The sequence below is a fragment of the Oreochromis niloticus genome, linkage group LG6 (assembly GCF_001858045.2).
Source record: "Oreochromis niloticus isolate F11D_XX linkage group LG6, O_niloticus_UMD_NMBU, whole genome shotgun sequence".
NCBI classification, from domain to species: Eukaryota; Metazoa; Chordata; class Actinopteri; order Cichliformes; family Cichlidae; genus Oreochromis; species Oreochromis niloticus.
This window is the reverse complement of record NC_031971.2, coordinates 19,222,023-19,242,790: the sequence shown is the minus strand read 5'-3', so window position 1 is coordinate 19,242,790 and position 20,768 is coordinate 19,222,023. Positions and strand designations below refer to the sequence as shown.

The window sequence follows — 20,768 nt, the reverse complement described above, 5'->3', positions numbered from 1 at the left end:
CTGCTAGTATTAGCTTCTGTTGCATTGCTTGAAAACAACCATAGAAGCAACATGGTAAATGTGTCTTTGAATAGTTATTTAGAGTTTTCCACAGTCTCTAAAATTTTCTAGGAGAACAAGGTGCACCTAAACACTGGGGTTAGCTGTAGGTAGCAAGCTCCCGTCATTTTGTTGAGGCTTTTAAAGATAATTAAGAGCATTTCATTCAACAAGACTATATATTTTAAGGTTGGGCCCATTTGGTATTCATCAAGGGATTGGTTGATAGGTCCACATTCTAAATTAGATTTAAGGACGATACCTGTAATTTGAAAGATACTTGCCTATGCCAGTGGTACCGCTCATCCATTCGTCCATCCATTCTCTTCTGCTTATCCTTATCAGGGTTGCAGGGGGAGGGCTGGAGTCTATCCCAGCTACCTTAGGGCGAGAGGTTGGGTACACCATAGACAGGATGCCTATTGATACCTATGGTATCAATTTCAAAATCCTACATCATGTCAAGTTATTGCATTTACATCTGAGATTTTTAGTACATACACGTGGTATCAATTTGAAACACCTACATTGCTTCATTTTCGAGTTATCACATTCAGAAACTTGGGTGTCCACATTCTCTGCCTGCCAGCCCAAGACCCCATCAGCCTCTTACATATGAGAGTAAGAATCTCATTTTAAGCAAAATTCACATTTGGTTATTTAAAGAAAATTGTCTTGACCAAATTTTTTTTGTATTGTATCGCAATAGAAAGTTTATTCTGAATGGATAAGCAGGACAAGAGACACATAAAACAATTTACCTGATTTTGAAGGTAGAGTAATGTGTAAATGTCTTGAGCCATTCCTTTATAGCTTTTGTTGGGAAATGGGAAACAGCGATTGCAGTGAGTTATTGAAACGTGAAAACATACATGGAAATGCTGTATATAAGGCAAAAACTGAGTTTGTACACTTCTAATGTGAATGAAAGTCCACTTTATTTTGTTCTTTCTCGAGGTGATCCCACACTGTGTCAGTAATGTTGAGATCCAGACTATGGAGAGGCTAATCTGTGACTAATAATGTTCTATTGTGTGTTTTTCTATCCAGGTATGCTTTTACTACAATGGCAGTGTGTTACCACACTGGCTGCAAAAGGCTGCTTGTAATAAAATCCCTAAAGATGCAATTTGTAAAAAAAACAAAACAAAACACCACAGTGGTTCGTCGCTTGAGTTAGGTGCTTTTTTATGCTTGAATGATTCATAGCTCAGCGTTGACAAATCGAAAAAAAAAGCATTCCTCTGAAAACGTTCAGGTACAAGGACTGGACTGAAAATGAGTGAAAAGCAGCCACTGTCTGAATTAAAGACCTTCAAAAAGCAAAATATTTTAAAGAAAAGGGGTGGCTCAAGACTTTTGCACAGTACTGTATGTGTCCATTACCACAGAAAAGGGCTGCAATTTTCTGAAACACCACTAGAGGGAGCGCTTGTAAAAAAAAAAAACATAAACATACTTGTAAGACTATTTTTTTGTGTGCCATACTTCAGCCTTTGGTCAAAAATAAAGACCATAAAATACTTAAACAGCTACATGGTTCAGTCTAAATCTCCTGATTGATATATAAAAAATCTATGCAGTACAAAATAAAATATCTATATCAAGTAATCCACACTAGTCCACATTATTTATTAGTTACCTCCAAAATAAACACCAGATAAAACAAGATGTCCTACAAGCACAGAAATGCACTCTTATAACACAAGAGGCACCTGTTTGTTGTCACACATTAAACCTCGGAGGACACTGTGTTTAGTTTATTAATAGTGAATTTGGAAAATATGTTGAAAAACCGTACAGTACATATACTCAAGTGAGATTAATCCAACATGTGATGGAGGCACAAAGTAGTGTCATACATAGCTAAATTTACCATATGTTTTCTTTTTTTCATTTCTAAAAGTAATAACAGTTCTTTTCTCAAAAAAGGAATAAATACAAAATAACATGACACAATAAATATGTAGCTCTATCTCAGTAACATACAGTAGAACTGAAAATAGCATTCAATATCATTTAAGCAGACATGAAGTGATTGTGCAATGTGTACAGAGGTAACATAAATATATAAAATAGTGTTAAGTGCTTTTAATACTAAGGGTATTTTAATAGTTAAGTGATGGGTACATGAAAAGAACTAATGGCTCAAATGCTTTATGATTTGTGGCTCTTAAAAATACAAGCAAGTCTTTGTAATGTAATACTGTATATGAATGTAGTTGGCACAGTAGTTTTTATGACAAAGATTTGACATCAGTATTTTATATATATAATAATATCGAGTTATAATAATCTTGAAGCCAGTGTAATATATTCAGTGTAAAACTATAAATTCTCACATTTGGTGAACAAGGACAATAATGTAAGCTCTACTGTCATTTTCATTAAACTAATTAGTCAAATTTTTCTTACAATTCATATATTCTATAACTGTAAAATTTAATATGATGATAATAAAATAAAGTATATTCTGAAATTACTTAATTTGGCTATAAATTGTCTTTTTTTGGCACGCTTCACACTACACAAACACGGCAGACAAAAATGGAAACTGAAATAAAAAAAATCAATAAATGGAAACTGTTTTGTTTATTAAAACCTTTAGTGTGTAGTCTAATACACCACTTTGTATGTATCAAACGTAGCAAACTTGACTGCACCAAATACTGTATCACGGACCTCTCGATGAAACGCTGCACAGCTATAAAATGTAGTGAGGTAATGGCAGACCATGGGTACGTAGAGAGAGGCGGGTGTTCGGATAGACAACTGTGTTTCATCATAATAAAAATATCTGCATATGTGTCACCTGATCCAACCCGTCCCTGTGTCAAAATGTGACGGGACATGACCGCATTAATGCAATCCTTCGATGATCCTTAACCGTCTGTGGGCTTCCTGGAAAGAAACCACACCTTCATTGGCTCCTTCTTTCCTTTCATGGTGACCGGGCCCCGATACTCCAGATGAAACTGAGGGTCGGCATTCTCGGCAGACTGCAAACACCTGCAATACAACGCTACATATCACACAAGCTGCACACTTGCCATGCTCACATCCACAGTAACTAGGTTTGTTTTTCCTTGTATATACTTCATGTTTTATGTCTATTAATTGGTATTTTCTTAAAAGTTCCACTTTATATTGTTGGAAAGCTCTCTAATTTATCACTTCAAAAGAATAAAAAAAATTCTAGCAGTACAACTGATCCTGAAAAATAAGGAGACGCTGCTGCTCACCGGTACGTATATTCAGATACGTTTATTTTTCCTTTTTCACCAGTCGTCTCTGTACGGCTTGTGAGGTTGACTGTATTTCCAAAAAGGCAATATCTGGGCATCCTCTGCCCAATGACCCCAGTCACCACCTCTCCTGTGTGGATCCCAATGGTAATCTGGAAAGAAAAGAGAAGAAAACATGTGATCGAAGTGCATGTTTACACTTTAACCAAAGCAAAATAAATGCTGCAGTTATCTAAAGACATTCCTGTTTCTTGTTAAATTTGCAAACTTAACTTTAAATACATCTCTGCAGCACAGATCATTAGTTATTTGCTGTACATTTATTTGTAAAACAGCACACAACACACCTTATTTATTTACTTAATAACTATGTAAACAAAATTTCCTACTTTAAATCCCGTGTACATGATAACTCGAGGACTTGAATGAATAATTTATGCTTTATAGAAATAAATTGCAAGTTGTGTGTTGGCACAGATTCTTAAAGCCATCGACTGACATTTGGTTGGTAAATATAAGGTTGACTTTGCCTGGGATGTCTCCATGCACAAAATTTAAATTTCCTTGTAGTTTCAAATTTGCAGTAAACAGTTCCAAAAGAAATCCTCGGCAATCAAGAGACTAATATATACACTTAATCTTATAGGCACTTCAGCACATGCTGCCATCAGAGCATGAACATGCCAGGAGTGTTTGGGACAAATGAGAATCTATTTTAAGCCGCAGGATCGTGAAATGATTTGAGTCTGTTTCTGCTACTAAGCCAGGCCCCTCTTTAGCCAGTGCCATGTCTGAAAATAAACAGTCTTTTGTTAACCAGACACGATTTTCCAAAGTTAAGTCTCAACAGTCATTGATACAATAACAATCTCCAGCACTCACTTAAACAACTTCTCATTGCTCATTACTTCAGCACGAAAATACATTCCCAGATGCGCAGGTATAATTATTCTAAAATAAAAATGTGTTTATATATTAAGTTTAATAGAGTAAATGCCTGACACATTAATATGGCACTCTAATATGAGAATTTTCAAACTAATATTAGAAAGCCGACAGTGCTCCAAAAAATCATCTGTGCCAAAATAACAGATGGAGCGCTTAGAAGCTGAAAAATAATTAAATGTGAAGGAAAACAGTTAGACACTCAGCGCGCATCACCACACAGAGATAATCCAACAGCTATATAACAGACATGTTAGAGAGACAAGATGAAATACATGCAATGACATTATTTTCCAGTTAGTCCGTTTTTTGGTCTATTTAATTTTTTTTTTTTTTAAATCCTCTGTGCACTGTTACGTTCTTAACTGTTACAGCCTGTATGTAAAAATGGAATGGAGTTATAGTTTTGCATTTTCTAATTAATTTCTCTATTTCATTTCATTTGTACTTTTTTTAAAAATTAAGTTTAGTTTTAGTTAGTTTCCAGAGTGTTTTTTTCCAGTTTCATTTTTTTTTTCAGTTTATAATAGTATATTTTAGTCTTTTTACTTAATTAATTCATGTATGGAAGACGTCTCAGAGGCAAGATCTAAGAAAATCAGTACAGGTGTTATAATAAAAACACATAATTTTTTGAAAGCACTTGACTTACAGTCTCATAGTCATCCAAAGTCTCAATAAACACATCCATCAAAGTTATAATAAGATTTTTTCCAAACTCTCAAACTCTCAAACTAAGCACGTTTCCTCTATATCCACTTTGTAGTTTAGTTTTCAAAGTTCATTTCAGTTGTTTTTCAAAAGTCTATTTTTAATTTGAGGTTTTTTTTCCACATCTAGTGTTAGTTTTTAATTTTGCTTTTGTTAACTATAAAAGTCTTGGAGCTGACAGGTCCACAGTAAACTGTCCACAGTGAGTGACTGAGTGTGTTGATTCTCTGCCACCACAAATAAATTTGAACGACATCTGAACCGGCTTTAGACTAGACAGAAATATACTACAGCCACACTGAGCTTCAGCGGGTGGAGGTAATGTTTCCTACACCTTCACATTTTCCTTTGCTACTCAATCAAACCAGGACTAATACAGGGAATCTTTCCTATCACATGCATTAACTTCCCAAATTCGGGAGAAATTATTCTTATTAAAAACAATTGTTTTAAAATCAAATCATAAACACACTTTGATTCACTTGTGATGATTCATCGTTGATAATTGTGATCAGTGAGCGAGACCTAAAGATTACACTCGCCATTACTGCCTTAAGGCACAACAAAAGTGACAGCTTTGCTGCGCTCTGGTGTGGTTTAGGCCAGTTACACACCTCACAATTTTTGTAACATGGTGGGCAAGAGTGTTTGAGGAGATCTCTACAGGCACGCCTATAATCTATCAGTGTGGGAAGCAGCTAAAACTATAGAAAAATAAATATATCCTGCTAATTTTCTCAGCAGCAACATGTATTATTTAGGGTCAAGCAAAAGTACAGTATAAAAAGTTGCTCAGCTCACATTTAGTGGCAATTCAATTCCACACAGATAATGAAGTATAATATGCAGAAATGTTTTATTCTGAAACCTGAGATTCATCTCACACCTGCACTGGTTCATCATCCACTTTCACTTGTCCAGCAATCTCCATCATGTCGAGAGCAAGGTGGCAGATCGACTTTGCGTGGTGTGTGCACGGCTCGGGCAGGCCACTAACCGTCATGTACTTATCACCGACTGTTTCCACCTGTATAAAGAAAATAAACCAAAACATTTTCTTATTCTCCACATGAGTGATGTCATGACTTCTTTTTTCTTTTCTGCTTCTATTTACTTTTGCTTTATGTAGAATGACTTGTTCCCACTGTGCAACGGGGGTTGGGGGGTGTTCCAATGTGCTGTGCAGCCAGAAATAAACTGAAACACCCTGAGATAAACACTCAAACACTTACATCAGCTTTAAGACATTCAGGGACTCTTTAAGCCCTGTTAAAACCCCTGGACCACCTAGCCATTCAGCTTGTAGAGTAAATATTACTTTTTTTGGTGACCCAGTGCCTGAAGCCAATCTCGTGGAAGAGGACTGTTTGACTTCTTAAAGTGCATTCTTGTCTGAAAGCCTGGAGAGTAAATCTGTTGCACGAGGCCTATAAAATGGTGCAGTGCCATTGTAAAACTACACCCTGTTTAGAAGTTGGTACTACCCTAAGTTAACTGATATAAATACCCTGTAACTGAGTTGCATGTGCATAATTGCATAATATTATTCAGCAGCTTAGTGCATTAAAGCTGCAGAACCAGACCTCCAGAGTAGAAGCAAAACTTCCTCCTTTCTGGCCTTTTTATTGACCACAAATTTACACCAGTATGCAATATTACATGATGGTAAAGTTCCTGCTTCTGACCTTGTATACATAAGGGTTCTTCCGAGAGTCTGTCAAAATGTCAAAGCGTGTGTAAACATCGTTGAGCAGGTTGACGATCTTGATGGCTCCTTCGGCTGAGGCGTGCTTGCTGCAGAAAGCGTTGAAACCGACAATGCCACTAAAGAGGATGGTCACGTTGTCATAGCGCTTTGCCGGCACCGGGCGTTTGTGTCGCAGCTCATTGGCAACAGATGGCGGCAGGACAGAATAGAGCAATCTGAGTAGGAGAAGAGAAATGAACATTCTGAGCGAGAGCACGGTGGTGCTGGGGACGCCGGGCTGAAGTCCGTCCTTTGGATCAGCATTTTGTTTGCACAGACACCACCTTTTGGTCATTTTGCTATGGAAGCTGCTTTCAGAAAGGAGGGTGGTGTTTCTATGGTAACTGGTTAGATCATGGCTGCCTCTTAAAAGCAAAATACATTCCTTGATGCATCATAATCTTAGGATGAATGATGCATAGAGATGGCAAACTCTAAAATGTATTCATGAAAAAATTGTATATATATATATATATCTATACACCGTGTACGTAAATACATATATTTAAATCTAAAATAGTTAATATTTTATGCACAGCCTTGTACCTCTAAGTTAAAAAGAAGCAAAAATAAAGAGTGATGTAGCATCTAAAAAGGCAACAACAGTGCAGCAGCAGTTCTCTTAAAATTTAGAGAAGCCATGAATTCAAATCAATGTCTGGAGCCCGAGGCAGTCTGAGTCCAGAGAATGGTCAGAATAATAACGTGGGAATCCAGTGGGAGAGTGAAAGTCTTTTCCTAAGAGAAGATAAACTGCTACAGCGCTCTTAATAAAGATCACACTCCACCCTTGTGCTCATCTCCAGCTGTCACCCACTGCTGTGACAAAATACAATGGCAGGCCTTTTTCTGACAGGGACTGAAGAGAAGCTTAGGTAAATATCAGCCCCTGCTTGCCCTGCTATCATACATCCTTAATGCAACTTTATTGTACTGAGACCTGTGTCTTTCTGTATTGTCAGTGGTTTGCCCTTAAAAGGGAAAACTGGTTAAGGCTTCTCTTTATCTCCCTACTCAAGACTGATAATAAACAATCTTTTTTTTTAATCATTTTTTTCCTAGCAAATGAATCATGACAGTGCTATTACAGATTTATAGTAGTGAATTTGGATACTACATACAACCTACAGATGATGACATAATTAGAAAATGTAAATGACAACATTTAATACTTTCCTTTGTTGAAATAAACTGAAAAAATGAGGGAGCGAGACAGCATGGGGGAAAGCTGCATATAATAGCTACATTATAATGTGAAAAAACTGATTGAGAATTGGTGGTATCTGACCCCACACTGTACTTGGTTTAGCCTAAATTAAAGACTACTTTAATGAAAATACAAAAACAGTCAAACCTATCTGTCTTTTTCTTTTCGTCCTCCAGGGCTCGGAGTGTGTGCTGGAGGCGATCCGTCAAGATTTCCAGCTCTTGGGTCAGTTTGTACTCCTCACGAAACTGCTCGCCCAGCAGCACCAGGTCGCGCGTGGCGTCATGCAGCGGGATGTCACTTAGGTAGAGTCCCCTCCGTGTAAGATCGTCCAAGTTCATAACACTAACCAGAAAAGTAGGAACAGGTCAACAAAGAGAGGGCAAAAAAAGTGAGAGTCATAAATTATGAGAGATTTTTGCAGAGTGAAAGTGCTAGAAACGTCTGATTTGTGTCTTTGGTAGAAAAAAAAACTTGCTGTTCTTGTTCATATCAAGAGGTGTTATAAATTATACAGGGCATAAAAAATGAGGCATGAGCAGTGAAATCATCATCCTCTTGTGAGGGCTGAGAGTACTGTAATGTTTCCAGATAAAAGCTGCTTTTTGTCTGGTGAGGTCAGACGCTGTGCTGTTCAGATCTTTTCTGGTCAGGATGCATCTCGTTTTCATTCAGTAGCAGTGAATGTCCTCCAAGGCAACAACCTTTAGTGAAAACACTCAACCCAAAATCTGCAAACTGCCTTCAATGTAAGGGGACAAGATCATTTTAACCCTGCCATCTCCTGGATGGAACAGTTTACCAAACATTTCTGACTGGTTACGTAAGAGCTACAGAGGATAACGGAGGTCACACTCTGGCGATCTACCTGCCCATTGTCATTTCCAAAAGGCCAAGAGGAAAACACTTCTGAGTATTCTGGGTAATTGCTTGATTAACAGAGTGTGTAACTACATGGAAAAAATAACCTCATTTTCATTAGTGAAATTATAACAGATCTAAATTACAAGTAAATCCAAAAGAGATCTTCTGTTGATATCTCTTCTACTTTTCATCAATCATTTTCTTGCTCTAATTAACTACACAGACATTTTACTCATAATACTTACTATGCTACAATATACACTGTTAAAAGATAAGCCTTGTAGTCATCTAGACCAGGGGTGTCAAACCACCATATATAGCATTGCTAAACTTCATGAGCCCATACAGCACAGTGAAAACACATAATTGTCCCCTTGGTTTTTGCTAACTGATGTTTTTGATGACTCTGGTGAACTTCTTTTTTTGCCTGAAGTGTGATTTTTGCAATCTTTAATGTTTGCATATGACCACTATGTCCATTATTCTCAGATTCTCCAGTTAACTTTGGCGTTTAAACACTCTGGCTGTTTGAAGGGACCTAATTTGTCTCAGTGCATCTAGCATCAGCATAAGCATCGCCAGCTGCAGATAAGAAATGCTAAATGCACAACGAAAAACATTAATACAGATGTCCAACAGTATATCATCAGTGAATATCTGGAGGAGGACTTAGACAGAGTACCACCATTAACGCTGTAATAGACTCCTTCTGACAGCAGCTCTGATTCAAAGTAGCATCCACTTCACCTGTGTTATATTAGCTGTGTTAGATTATGGTTAGACTATATATCCTGGTTTGTCTCAGCTCACTGTAATTTGCAGAACTGTATAGTTTTTTCCAACACTATCATGTAGTATTACAGGTTTAAAAATGGAAATTAGTTTCGTATATTTTGGTTGGAAACAAAAAACACAGAAAGAAAAGCACATTGTAAGTAACCTTCATGCATACGAGCAGTTAATAGTGAACAAAACACTTCCTTTAAAAAAAATCTGCTTCATTTCAAATATTGGTTTGTCGTATTTCTGCATTTACAGAGATAGATTATACTCTGCTATAAGTCAAAACCTTGGACCTTTAGATTTCAAGATGTCTTCACCTGAAATCTGAGCATTCTCATTCTGTGGGTAAAAGTAAAATTTTCCTGGTGTGCATATTCAGTCAAGGCTTCTGCAACTGATGGCTTACCTGGGTGAGCAAAGAAAAAGGATGTTCTCAGCCTCTGGCAAATAAATCATCTGTCCTTTCAGTCTCAGACAGCTGATCTCCACCCCCGTCAGCTCGTCCTCATTCTCTACAGTCTCCACATTCAGCAGGCCCTCCTGTCAGGATTACATCCCTCTTATGAATATTTCATGCGTTCGTCTCAAAATCTGCTTCCAAACTGAGTGTCAGTTTAGCTTGCACTTTATTTTAAAATCTGGCTTTTCATTGTAAATGTTACATTTTTCAGCACTCATTACATGAAATTAATTTTGATTTTATTGTGTAAAGAAAAAAAATGTAAACTCTTCTTTTGTTGTCAGGGCTTACGTAGCCATGTAGCTTATGCCCCAAGAGTGGCAGAGCGTCGAGGATCAGTCTTGTCACAATTAATCTAATCTAGCTGAGTATAACGGCCGGGCCCTGCAGCTACCATCCCATGAGAAACCAGACCACACAAATTTTAAATTTGAAACTATTTTCTATTCTTGCTCTATCTTTACCTTGTGACTTTTCATTTGACTTCACACTGACCTCTGTGCTCATAAAATTAGCTTCACCTTTCTGCTCAGTCTTTTCTCCGTTTCTCCCACAACTTTTTGTCTATTCTGAAAATCAACAAAGGTATATTTCTAACTGTGCTGCATGACCCTCTGCTCTATGCATAAACATAAGCATTATAAAACTGTACAGTAACTGTATAGCCTCTATAAATTTTGTCATCACTGATTTAACAAAAACTGATATAAAACAGTGAGTGACAAATAAGTACACTCAATGATGTGGTAGATTTAGATTCATTTATGGACAGCTCTCTTAAGATCCAATAATAGCATTTCAGTCAGATTGGGGTCTAGACTTAGACCTTTACTGGGTCATTGCAACATCTTCATTCTTTTCTTTTTCAGCCACTCTGATGTAGATTTGCTGCTGTGTGGATCATTATTTGAGGTTGCAAGCTTGAGCTGTTGGGCAGGCTGACTCACATTTGATTCTAGAATACTTCGGATTACAGAGGAGTTCATGGTCGACCCAATGGTGCCTCAAAGGTGCCAAGATCCTATGGCTACAAAACAAGCCCCAATCATCACCACCATGTTTGGCAGTTGGTGATTTAGGTGTTTTGTTGGTTTTCACCTAACTTGGAGATGGACATTGTTCCAGAGGTCTTGTGGTTTGTACAGATGCAACTTTGCATATTTAAGCTAAAAGTCATTTCTCTTCAGAGAGAAGAGGCTTTCTCTTGGCAACCCTTCCAGACAACTCGTACTTATTCAGTCTTTTTCTAACTGACCTGTCATGAACTTTAACATTAAACATGCAAACTGAAGCCGGTAGAGTTTGAGTTGTAGCTCTTGGTTTTTTCTGCAGTTTCTCTGAGCATTCCATGGTCTGACCTCAGGGTGAATAAGCTGGAAAGTCCACTCCTGGGAAGATTGGGAACTGTCTTGAATGTTTTCCACTTGTGAATAATCTTTCTCACTGCTAAATGATGGTTTTTAGAGTGTTTGGAAATGACCAGAAATCCCTTCCCAGAGTTATGAGCAACAGCATTTGCTTCTCTGAGATCATTTCTAATGACTTTCCTGCTGGGCACTATGTTAACACACACCTGAATGCTCCATAACAGCAAAGAGCCACAACTTCTACTTTTGCTCTCATTTGCTGACAAACAATTAATCAAGTGAATTTGATCATCAGTACCTGACTGCTACTTAACCCTCTTAATTACTATGAAAGCAGCACGGGTACACTTACTTTATCACACTATTTCTGCATTCTGGTTTAGTTTTTTGTAAATAAATAATATATGTAAAAGGTCAGGTGATGTTATTTATCTGAGGTTGTATTTACCCAACAACTAAACCTGGCTAGGGACCATATTATCTTAGTTATGTTCTGATACCTAAAACCTTAGAATATAGACATGGTATACTCACTCTTTACTCTCGAATTTACATGTTATTTCTATTTACATTTTTATTTATATCTATATATTTGTTTATATGCTCAGTGCTCCCTGCATGGCAACAATTTTCTTCTCCTTTATATTTTTTTTCATTGAGCTCCACAGCATCAAATTTTATTGAGCTTCTAAAAATATCAGTGACCTTATGAATATTAACACAGTGTTAACACATTCCTTCAAACCGCATTTTAATTAATTAGACTTTCATGTATTTTATTGATCTATTTCCTCTGCTAAACTAATACATAAAAGCCAAAAGCACTCTTACAAACACGGCGTTGTGTCTCATACATACCTTGCTACGAAGAACGAAGACAGTGTTGATGTGGGAAAGGATGCCATGAAAGCTGAAGTCAATGTGAGGACGTACCAAAGAAAAAACTGAAGGAAGGATACAGGTACCCGGCTGGAGCTATATGATAAAAATATCCATATGTTAGTAACATGGAATTTATTCTTTATATTAAACTACAGCATTATTATTGATAATAAAAGAAAAAAACAAATATTTAAAACATAATTATTTGCTAATTTCTTGAAATTCTGAGTTTGGGAAAACTGAATGTGAATGCAGACCTGTGGCAGGACTCGGTAAATGGCGTTCCCACACTGTGTGAGCATCAGGTCCTTGTCAAACATGAGGTGGAATGGGAAGGCCTTGCAAAATGTGTACGGGCTGATTCGAGTCTCCTGCGTGCCGTTCTCTTCAAAGCCATCGAGATCTTCGTAGAACGCCTCTTCCTCAGACTCCTTCTCCTCAATCAGAAATTTGATGTGGTCACACTCCTCACTTTTGGGTTGGATCATCTGCAGCACGTGAAGTTAATCAATTGATAACATATTGACGACACTGATGCAAGACTAACTTTGTTGCACATCATTAGATCACTATGATGGCCTTAAAGAGAAATCTGAACCTTAACGTTGCAATTTTCATTTCATAAACCTAATACCAATAATACCAATGTTAATTTCGCATTTATTATATAGAATTAGGCGGGTAATAATGACAGAGTCCTGTGGCTTTATGGGCATAAGGCATGCTGACGTCAACCTGGTGTCTCTGCACCCTGTTGCCACAGCAACACTGGCTAATATTTCCAGAAATTGTGTGTCACATTTGGAGCGTCTGCCATTTTCTGTGCTTTCATTATAGAATTGCTGAAAGATATTATCCTGTCTGTACAATATGATTAAGTTTGGTAGAAAATGTCACCGACTGAATGAAGAGGAAAAGCTCAATCTAAACACAGTAGACGTCTGAGGGGAATAACGTGCTGCAGATTTTGGTACAGGTTAAGGCTGAGGCTTTGGGTGGCCTACAATTAAAAAAAATAAGTGTAACAGTTTTTAATGCCGGTTTGTTAGAAAATTTTAATTTAGTGCTACTGAGATTAGCCTGGTTAACATTTTAAATGTGGCTTGTACTTCTATTCCCTCATCAGAAGTCATTTTTGGTTCAGCCACAGTGAGAGAAAAGTTTAAAAAAAATGAGGAGCAAGAATAAAACTCCTTGAAAGATTCCCACCGTCTCTATGCTAGAGACTCTATATCTTAGATCTAAAAATATCCTGTGACTCACAGACATTATCCAAAAACTCACTACTCAACTGCAGCTGTCACAGCGTTCCTATTTGGGTATTTGAGAAGTTTCTGTTGTTTAATCTTCACGTTACAGCCTCGCCACTTATATTGTGTGACACAGACTTACACATTCTGACACAATGCAACGCAGGGACACAAGAGCTCCTTTGAATATTGTACCATAAATTAAAGGGGAGCGAGAAGAAGTCATATCCGTTCATTAGCAGTGACAGAGTGAGCCAAAGAGCCGAGGGTTTCACGGTGCACAAAAAGGTAACAAAAACAACAAAGGAGACCTTCATCTCTATCTCTGTTCCGTGGATTTGCTGAGCGACGGTTTTAATGATGCCAATCACTATGTCTTGCAGGCCTTCTCTCTCCGAGTAATAGTGAAGAATCAGATTGTTTCCTTTCTCTGCATCGGTGCAGCGAAACGAGGGAGCCCTCATCCCGGGATAAATGGTGCCCAGGTGATCGTGGAGAGCATCCAGATTCTGAAAATTCAAATCAAAGAAAACATATGTCGATTGTAACACGACCCTCTATGTTGTGCAAATAGAAGAAGTTCAAAAGGTGAATAAAAAAATTAAAAGCTCAGCTGGGTGTTCACCATAAAACCTCATTAGACCACATATGACAGCAGTAAGTTGTCTTTAACTTCGCATCATGTGATCACTACTAAAAAGAAAACACATATACACCTACACAAAGAAGCTGCACTCCCCCAGATCACGATTTGCTTCTGCCCTTTGAAGTGCTGCTCCTCCTCTACTTGTTTTTTGTGAAAATGCAGACTGCGGGCCTCATGCAAGAACCAGCTGTACAAACAGATGTCTTACAAACTATGAAGGGATAGGCTCGTTTCTATGCAGGGTGAAAATAGGCTTGTTTCACAGAGTGCGACTTAATCTGAATGAATATGATTAAAAAATCCTAACAAACTTAATGCAAAATGAAGGGCACTACATCATAATCATCCTAGCACACCAATTTACTGAGAAGTATTATTATCAGCATATTTTGTCACAGCTGATTATACATTTTAGTAATAACTGAACATGGGATGGAAAGCTCGTGGATGATGTCTTCTATCATCCTGTTGTACACAGCACTGTTACCCTTCCTACTGTAATAAACTGAAATCTAATAACCCAGCGACTGTTTTCGCTTTGACCTTGCTTTCTTTTAAGTATCTGACTTCACACAGCCTAAACTATAATTAGAGCATCACTGTTTCACTGAAATATCTACTCTTTCTAGAGGTTTTGAAGTCTTTTAAAGGAATACTGGCATTGCTTAAGTTTGCTGATTTCTGACAACAGAATGCGGCTGCACAGTGAGAAATTGTTCCTTTTATTAAAGAACAGTGCTGTGCAAAACACTCGAGCCAACCTTCATTTCTTTATATTTTGCTCCCGGGCAGCCAGACTTTCTTGTAAATTTTAAAGTGGTCTTGACTGATAGTTCCTCAGGCTTTCTGAAGGTGTTTCAAATAGGACTGCAACTAAAGATTATTTTGGTAGTCGACTAATCTGCCAATTTTTCTTCAATTAGTCGATAAGTCTTATCTCCATTTCCTGGGCAAACCTCCTGTTCTAAGCTCACCTGCTCTAGTCTGCACACCTGTGAATGTCACCCTGTGGTCTCGTCCCACAGCAAATTAAAATAATGACCCAGGAAACATATAAATTTGAAAATAATCAAATGTATTTTTAACATTACTCAATAGGACTGTCAGAATAAAAATAAAATAAATAAAAATATGAAATAATACAAATTAAAGTGTTACTAGTATTTAAACAAGAGCAACCATCATCCTGAGAAGTTTCCAATAGGTAAGCTAACATAAGCATCACTGTACAAACATTCACATAAACATGGAAACAACACGATGCACTAACTTAACTTTGGGTGTTTTTTTGCATCTAATATCTTTACATATATTAGTAAATAGACTGTAGTGAACAGGTCTCTTCAAGTAAGTTTATAGAACTGTGATGTTATATATCTAACAATTTCAGCTGCCCTCTTGGCTAGATCTCGCTTGAAAACCACGTTTTTAATGTCAATGACACTTTTTACCAGGATAAATAACGGATATATAAAAGTCACTTTGCCAAAAACTGATTGCAGCATCTACTTTGTATTAGAAATGTTATTTCTGGCTCTAAATTACTTGATATTCTTCATGAGAGATATGATTGACCTATTTGTAACAGTTTTTGGTCAACAAGTCATTTATAACAGCTTAAATTCCCACAATCATTTTTGACGTGCACTGCAGTAGTGCTGTAGTGGAAGGAAAGCTCTGTTTTGCACAGTCTGCATTTAACTTTGTTTGTTTTATGTGAAATGTGTTCACTTTTTTTTTTAATCTTTGCTTCCATTTTCTTTTATCCTCCTGTTTAGCGGGTCGCACTACGTTATTCTTCGCCAGTACTGAGTGCAGTCTTGGCAGACGATACCGACGATACTGCCCCCATGGCTTCCTGTAGTGTATTGCAGTTACAAAAACACATTTAGGTGGTATTAGTATATGACGTGAAAATAAAATTCCGCGTTGACAAATTTTTATAGTCGACTTGATTGATTACGCTGACGAATCATTGCAGCCCTAGCTTTAAAGTTACTTTTTTGGATAAAAAACCAAAAACCACAAAAAAAAACAACAGCTATAAAATAGTATTTTTGCTCCATCAAGGGGATTCAAGCTAAGCTGAAAACTTGGGGTATCTCAAAAAACTGGACAAGTCGAGGACAAAAGAAGAAATGGCAGACCTAAAAATTATCTACAGCAGTTGAATGTTATCTGAAAGCCATGTCTTTCAGAAATAGGAAACAATTTATTAAAGACCTGACACAGGACCTGAGAGATGTCAATCTACTGTTCGCTGAAGTGTCACTGGAAGGGAGCCTGTTAAGAAGTCATTGTTAAGGAATGAAAACAGGGAGAAAGAACTGAAAATCAGTGGCAACAGGGCTTACACAGTGACTGTCTACAGTGATCTGTGATGGATGCTGTGCCATGAAACAAAAGGCTTCTAACTTTCAAAGAAGAGTTTTGAATGTCCTTCAAAAAGCCTAAATAACTATTACTGAAGACTACTTTTTTAAGACTGGCTGCCTCAGAGAGTTCAGGCTGTGTTAAAAAATAAACCTGGTCATAGCAAATACTAACTTTCAAGTTGTATTTATACAGTATTTCCATTTATGTTTGCACATCTTTCAATAAATTGCTACACCTGTTTCCTATTTTACTATTACAATATACAGAACTGAGGGATGGCCCAAGACTTTTGCAGAGTACTGTGCTATAAGTGTTTACTTAACTTGAGGCCTTTACGTTTGCTGATTTCTAGCAGCAGAATGCAGCTGCACAATGTGAAATTCTTCTTTGTTTTACAGTATAACATTATTTTTTAAATTTACTGCAAAAGTGGAATCTTACAAATCTCGCCTACTCCCCGAACAAACGGTATTTATCAGTATGAAACGACCGATTTACAACAAGCCGGTGTTTTCACGGGACACCCAAAGCTGATTTATGCAACGTAACATATCCAGCTGAACTTTAAGCTAAAAAAAAATGATATATTACAACATAACATATTTTGTGCTCAGTAAATTTTTGTGTCTTTCAAACTCTACAGCCACAGTGTGTTAAGTCTGGCTTTCTGTTAAAAAGCCTCAAATCTCCGGCCTAAGAACCCTCCAAAACTCAGCAGAAAATATCATACAAATGTTTTCACAGGTTAAAACTCAGTGTGATGAATAAAACCTCCTTTCATCTGTAGTTCGCTCCTAAAGGCAAAGGGAAAGAATCTACCTGCAGGAATTCACGAACGTTTGAGCCCAGCACGCGTAAGATGGTGTCATATCCTGACTCCTGGCAAAATTCAAAAAACATCTTGCCAAACATCTGCAAGATTTCTCCCGCATCAACTTCTGCAAAACAAAACAAAAAGCTTATTAAAATCGGGCAAATGTCTGCTAAAGCATCATTTGTATTCTACATCAAATTAAATTTTTTTCATATCCATGGATTTAAAGTCGTGCTGTTACTTACTAAGAACTTTGCTTGCAGCTGCAACGAGATCATATGTTTTGGCATCCTCATATATGATTCTAACGAGGAACTGGCCCTCAATATCAAGCTGAGCCTCCCTCCTGAAAACAAAGGGAAGCTGTTACTCACAAGCTACAGCAAATGTCACAGCAGAAGTAAACAGTCTCGTAGGCAACTTGTTCAGGGAACCAATAGCTTTGGCTTTTTTTGCAATTGCTTTTCTGTTTACACCAACAACTCGACACCAACGGTTTGGTCGTCTTTCTTGATATATATTCAGCTGGAAACATTTAAAAAAAACCTTTTGATATTGCTTTGAAATCCTTGTGTGAATTGCACTGCTGAACAAGCAGAGATAGCTAATCAGGTTTAGATCTACTGCAGGTCCTTTGATACAATGCACTCCAAGCTCCTGAGTACATTTTGCTATTTATATCTTAGAAAATCCAATTTTCACAAAATTGTCAGAAAGCTTAATGAGTTTCTGATTGCAAAAATTTAACTGAGTAAACAAGAATGATTTACAGACCTGACCAGCAACCACAATTTTATCATAATGTGTCACAGCTGGAAAAACATACCGAGCTTTTAAAAAGTAAGAATTCGGATATAAATAACTCAGTTCGTGAAAACCTTTAAAAAAGCACATGACGGAACCTGATAAATTGAGCACTGAGTAACAGTGAGTTACATTTGGAGATGTAACATATAACCCTGAGCCGTAACATGCTGTGCTGCAGCATGTTTTTTTGTGGTGGCTGGAAAATGACCACTCTGAAAACATTTACAAAAGGCAGCTGCTGCTCACAGGGTCATGCATAGGGCATAGAAGACTACAGATGAAAAATAAACTTCACTTTAAGCCAAATATTTCAACAGCTGAAAAAAATGGCCATTATTCTGGGGAAAGGACTCATTAAGACTAAACCTAAAGTTGATTAAACCTAAACCTCATATAGTGTAAAATATTTTATTTTACGGGGTTTTGGCAATTGGAGCACATTTGAATTATACTTTACTCTATATGAATAAACAAAGGATTCGTTAGTTTTAGTGCTGTATCCTTGTCAATCTTTAGTGTCCATATTAAACATATTAAGAGGCAACTGCCTCGAAAACCACCTCAGTCTAAAATGAGATAATAAGCTTACTTGATATTGCTCTCAGTATCAGCTCGAATGCTTTAGTTTCAAATCCCACTAAATCAAACACTGCGTCTCTTTCTTAAACAAGGTTTCACTGGCAGAAACCTGCAAACAGCACTTTCATTTGTCAGCTAAAGCCACTATGTTCACAGCAGCACCAATCAGATTGTCATATTGTCATATTAGAGCTGGTCGAGTCCCACTTATCAGTTTGTTCACAATGTTATCATAGTGTTGTTTGCCAACTCCATCCACTACTTTGCATCTTCACTTTCTAGACATGACAAAAGAACACTCTTTTATACTTATAGTTTATAGTTATTTTTATACTGGTTTTATTTTTATCTTTATTTATTCTGTTGTTATTGTTGTTGTTATTGCAGAATGTCTTCTGCTTATTGTTTATTTGGTTACTGTTTAGCAATAAAGTTTCCTGTCTTTTGATGTGACACTGCGCGGTTGTACTGTCTGGTTAATGCTGATCTTTTGCAATGTTTCCAGTTGCATCTTTAGTGATTCTCCAACTGTTAAGTCATCATGTTTTGTCCAAAGGGGGTGTACTTGCAGTTTTTCTTTGAAAAAATATAAAAACATCACAAAAAGATATTGCAGCTTTTTCTGCAAAAAAAAAAAAAAAAAAAATTAACAGAATTAACACATTCACTTAGTTACATTCTGGTAAAAAAGACTTTTTATTCAGTGACTAATAACATTTTAATTATAATTAAAGTGAACTTACTAGGCCTGAATAGAAGAACCTGATAAGAAATGCTTATTTAAAGCAAGAAATGGCAGATGGATTTAGAGAAGAGGAATTATTTAAAAAACATGTTAAACTCCACTAGTGAAGTGGATAATCTAAACAGTAAACAGCAATTATGATTATAGTTCCAGAGCTCAACCAGTTCTATGAAAAAAGTAAGATTACATTTTTACTTTAAATATAACCACATATAGGTAGCAATTAGATAACATATTCAAATATAGACAAATATTATACATAATTAGTACTTGAATTTACTTGATATTGGTGATTATTTATGCATATTTTTACATAAGCAAGATTTTGAATGGAGAATGACAAGTTTTTGCATTTCTCAGTAGGTTACTTCATCAAACAAGTTTTTTCAGGTCTGTACTGCATATTTATTGCAGGACTTGTTACAATTACAACCATAATGGGGAAAAAATAACAAATTTTTAAAAAAAATAATATAATGACATTTTGTCAACTACTTTTGGTGTTGAACCTACATGAGCCTACAGAGGGTGGAGGTTAATCAAGTTAATCTGTTCTGCTGGTAACACTGTGGCAGTGTATGCTGCTGGCTGTACAGTATACATTAGGCCTGGCCTGTGTCCTTGTTGTGGTCTGAGTTGCTACAGTGTAACCTTTGATACCAACATGGCTGAATAGTAAACACATCCTGAAACTCACTTGATGTCTTCCCACACTTCCGGACCGTAATTCCTCAAAACGAGGAGCTCCAGGGCGTGATTCACAAAACCATACTGTAAATTTTCAAAAACACGAGCAACGTGAGTTATATTTCATGGAACGAACGCAATTTTCTTAAAAAAAAAATATATGTATAAATTTAAATATGCTTATTACATTCAATATTCTTAAACCTTTTATGAACTTTTATGCTCATGTACGTTCTGTCCACCTGTTAATATATTTTAATAGGAGGATAATCATGGATATTATTGTAAAAAACGCTACATAGCGGTATTCCAACAGGAAACGACAACCGCAAATACACCGTTTCGGGTGGAAAATGCTGCTTATTTAATTAGTATTCAAACACAATCGGAAATATTAATGCTAAACACTTACCATGATGTCCGCTGTTTCTCGTTTTCTTTATTTTTGAGCAAAATTATTAGAATCCAGCAAAATCTTCATCGTTTGGTACAGATGCTGACTGTCTCTGGGTCCAGCTCCCGTTTTTCAGTCAGCTTCTTACTGACAGCTAGACTGTCCAATAACAGATCGGCAATGGCGTTACGTAAGCAGACTTTGACCAATGGCAATGAAG

At 36.9% G+C, this 20,768-nt stretch overlaps 1 protein-coding gene across 1 annotated transcript; it reads right to left on the bottom strand.

The window, feature by feature from the left end:
- Positions 1–1,338: 1,338 nt before the first annotated feature.
- On the bottom strand, positions 1,339–20,700 carry gucy1b1 (guanylate cyclase 1 soluble subunit beta 1). Its single transcript, XM_005457022.4, has 13 exons — positions 20,567–20,700; positions 20,165–20,238; positions 17,582–17,682; positions 17,342–17,460; positions 13,812–14,009; positions 12,508–12,738; positions 12,227–12,343; positions 9,948–10,081; positions 8,042–8,239; positions 6,626–6,863; positions 5,827–5,967; positions 3,282–3,436; positions 1,339–3,048 (listed from the first exon to the last, which is right to left on the bottom strand). Exons 1-13 carry the CDS (start codon positions 20,567–20,569, stop codon positions 2,922–2,924), a joined length of 1,836 nt encoding a protein of 611 aa, XP_005457079.1. The 5' UTR covers positions 20,570–20,700; the 3' UTR covers positions 1,339–2,921.
- Between the last annotated feature and the right edge of the window lie 68 nt (positions 20,701–20,768).

What these genes read in the sequence shown, in the direction of transcription:
- gucy1b1 (XM_005457022.4), bottom strand. An exon ending in GAAGTGTGGGAAGACATCAA is followed by an intron (nt 17,683 to 20,164) that starts GTGAGTTTCAGG and finishes CTTTGTTTTCAG; the next exon opens with GAGGGAGGCTCAGCTTGATA. An exon ending in AGCTGCAAGCAAAGTTCTTA is followed by an intron (nt 17,461 to 17,581) that starts GTAAGTAACAGC and finishes TTTGTTTTGCAG; the next exon opens with AAGTTGATGCGGGAGAAATC.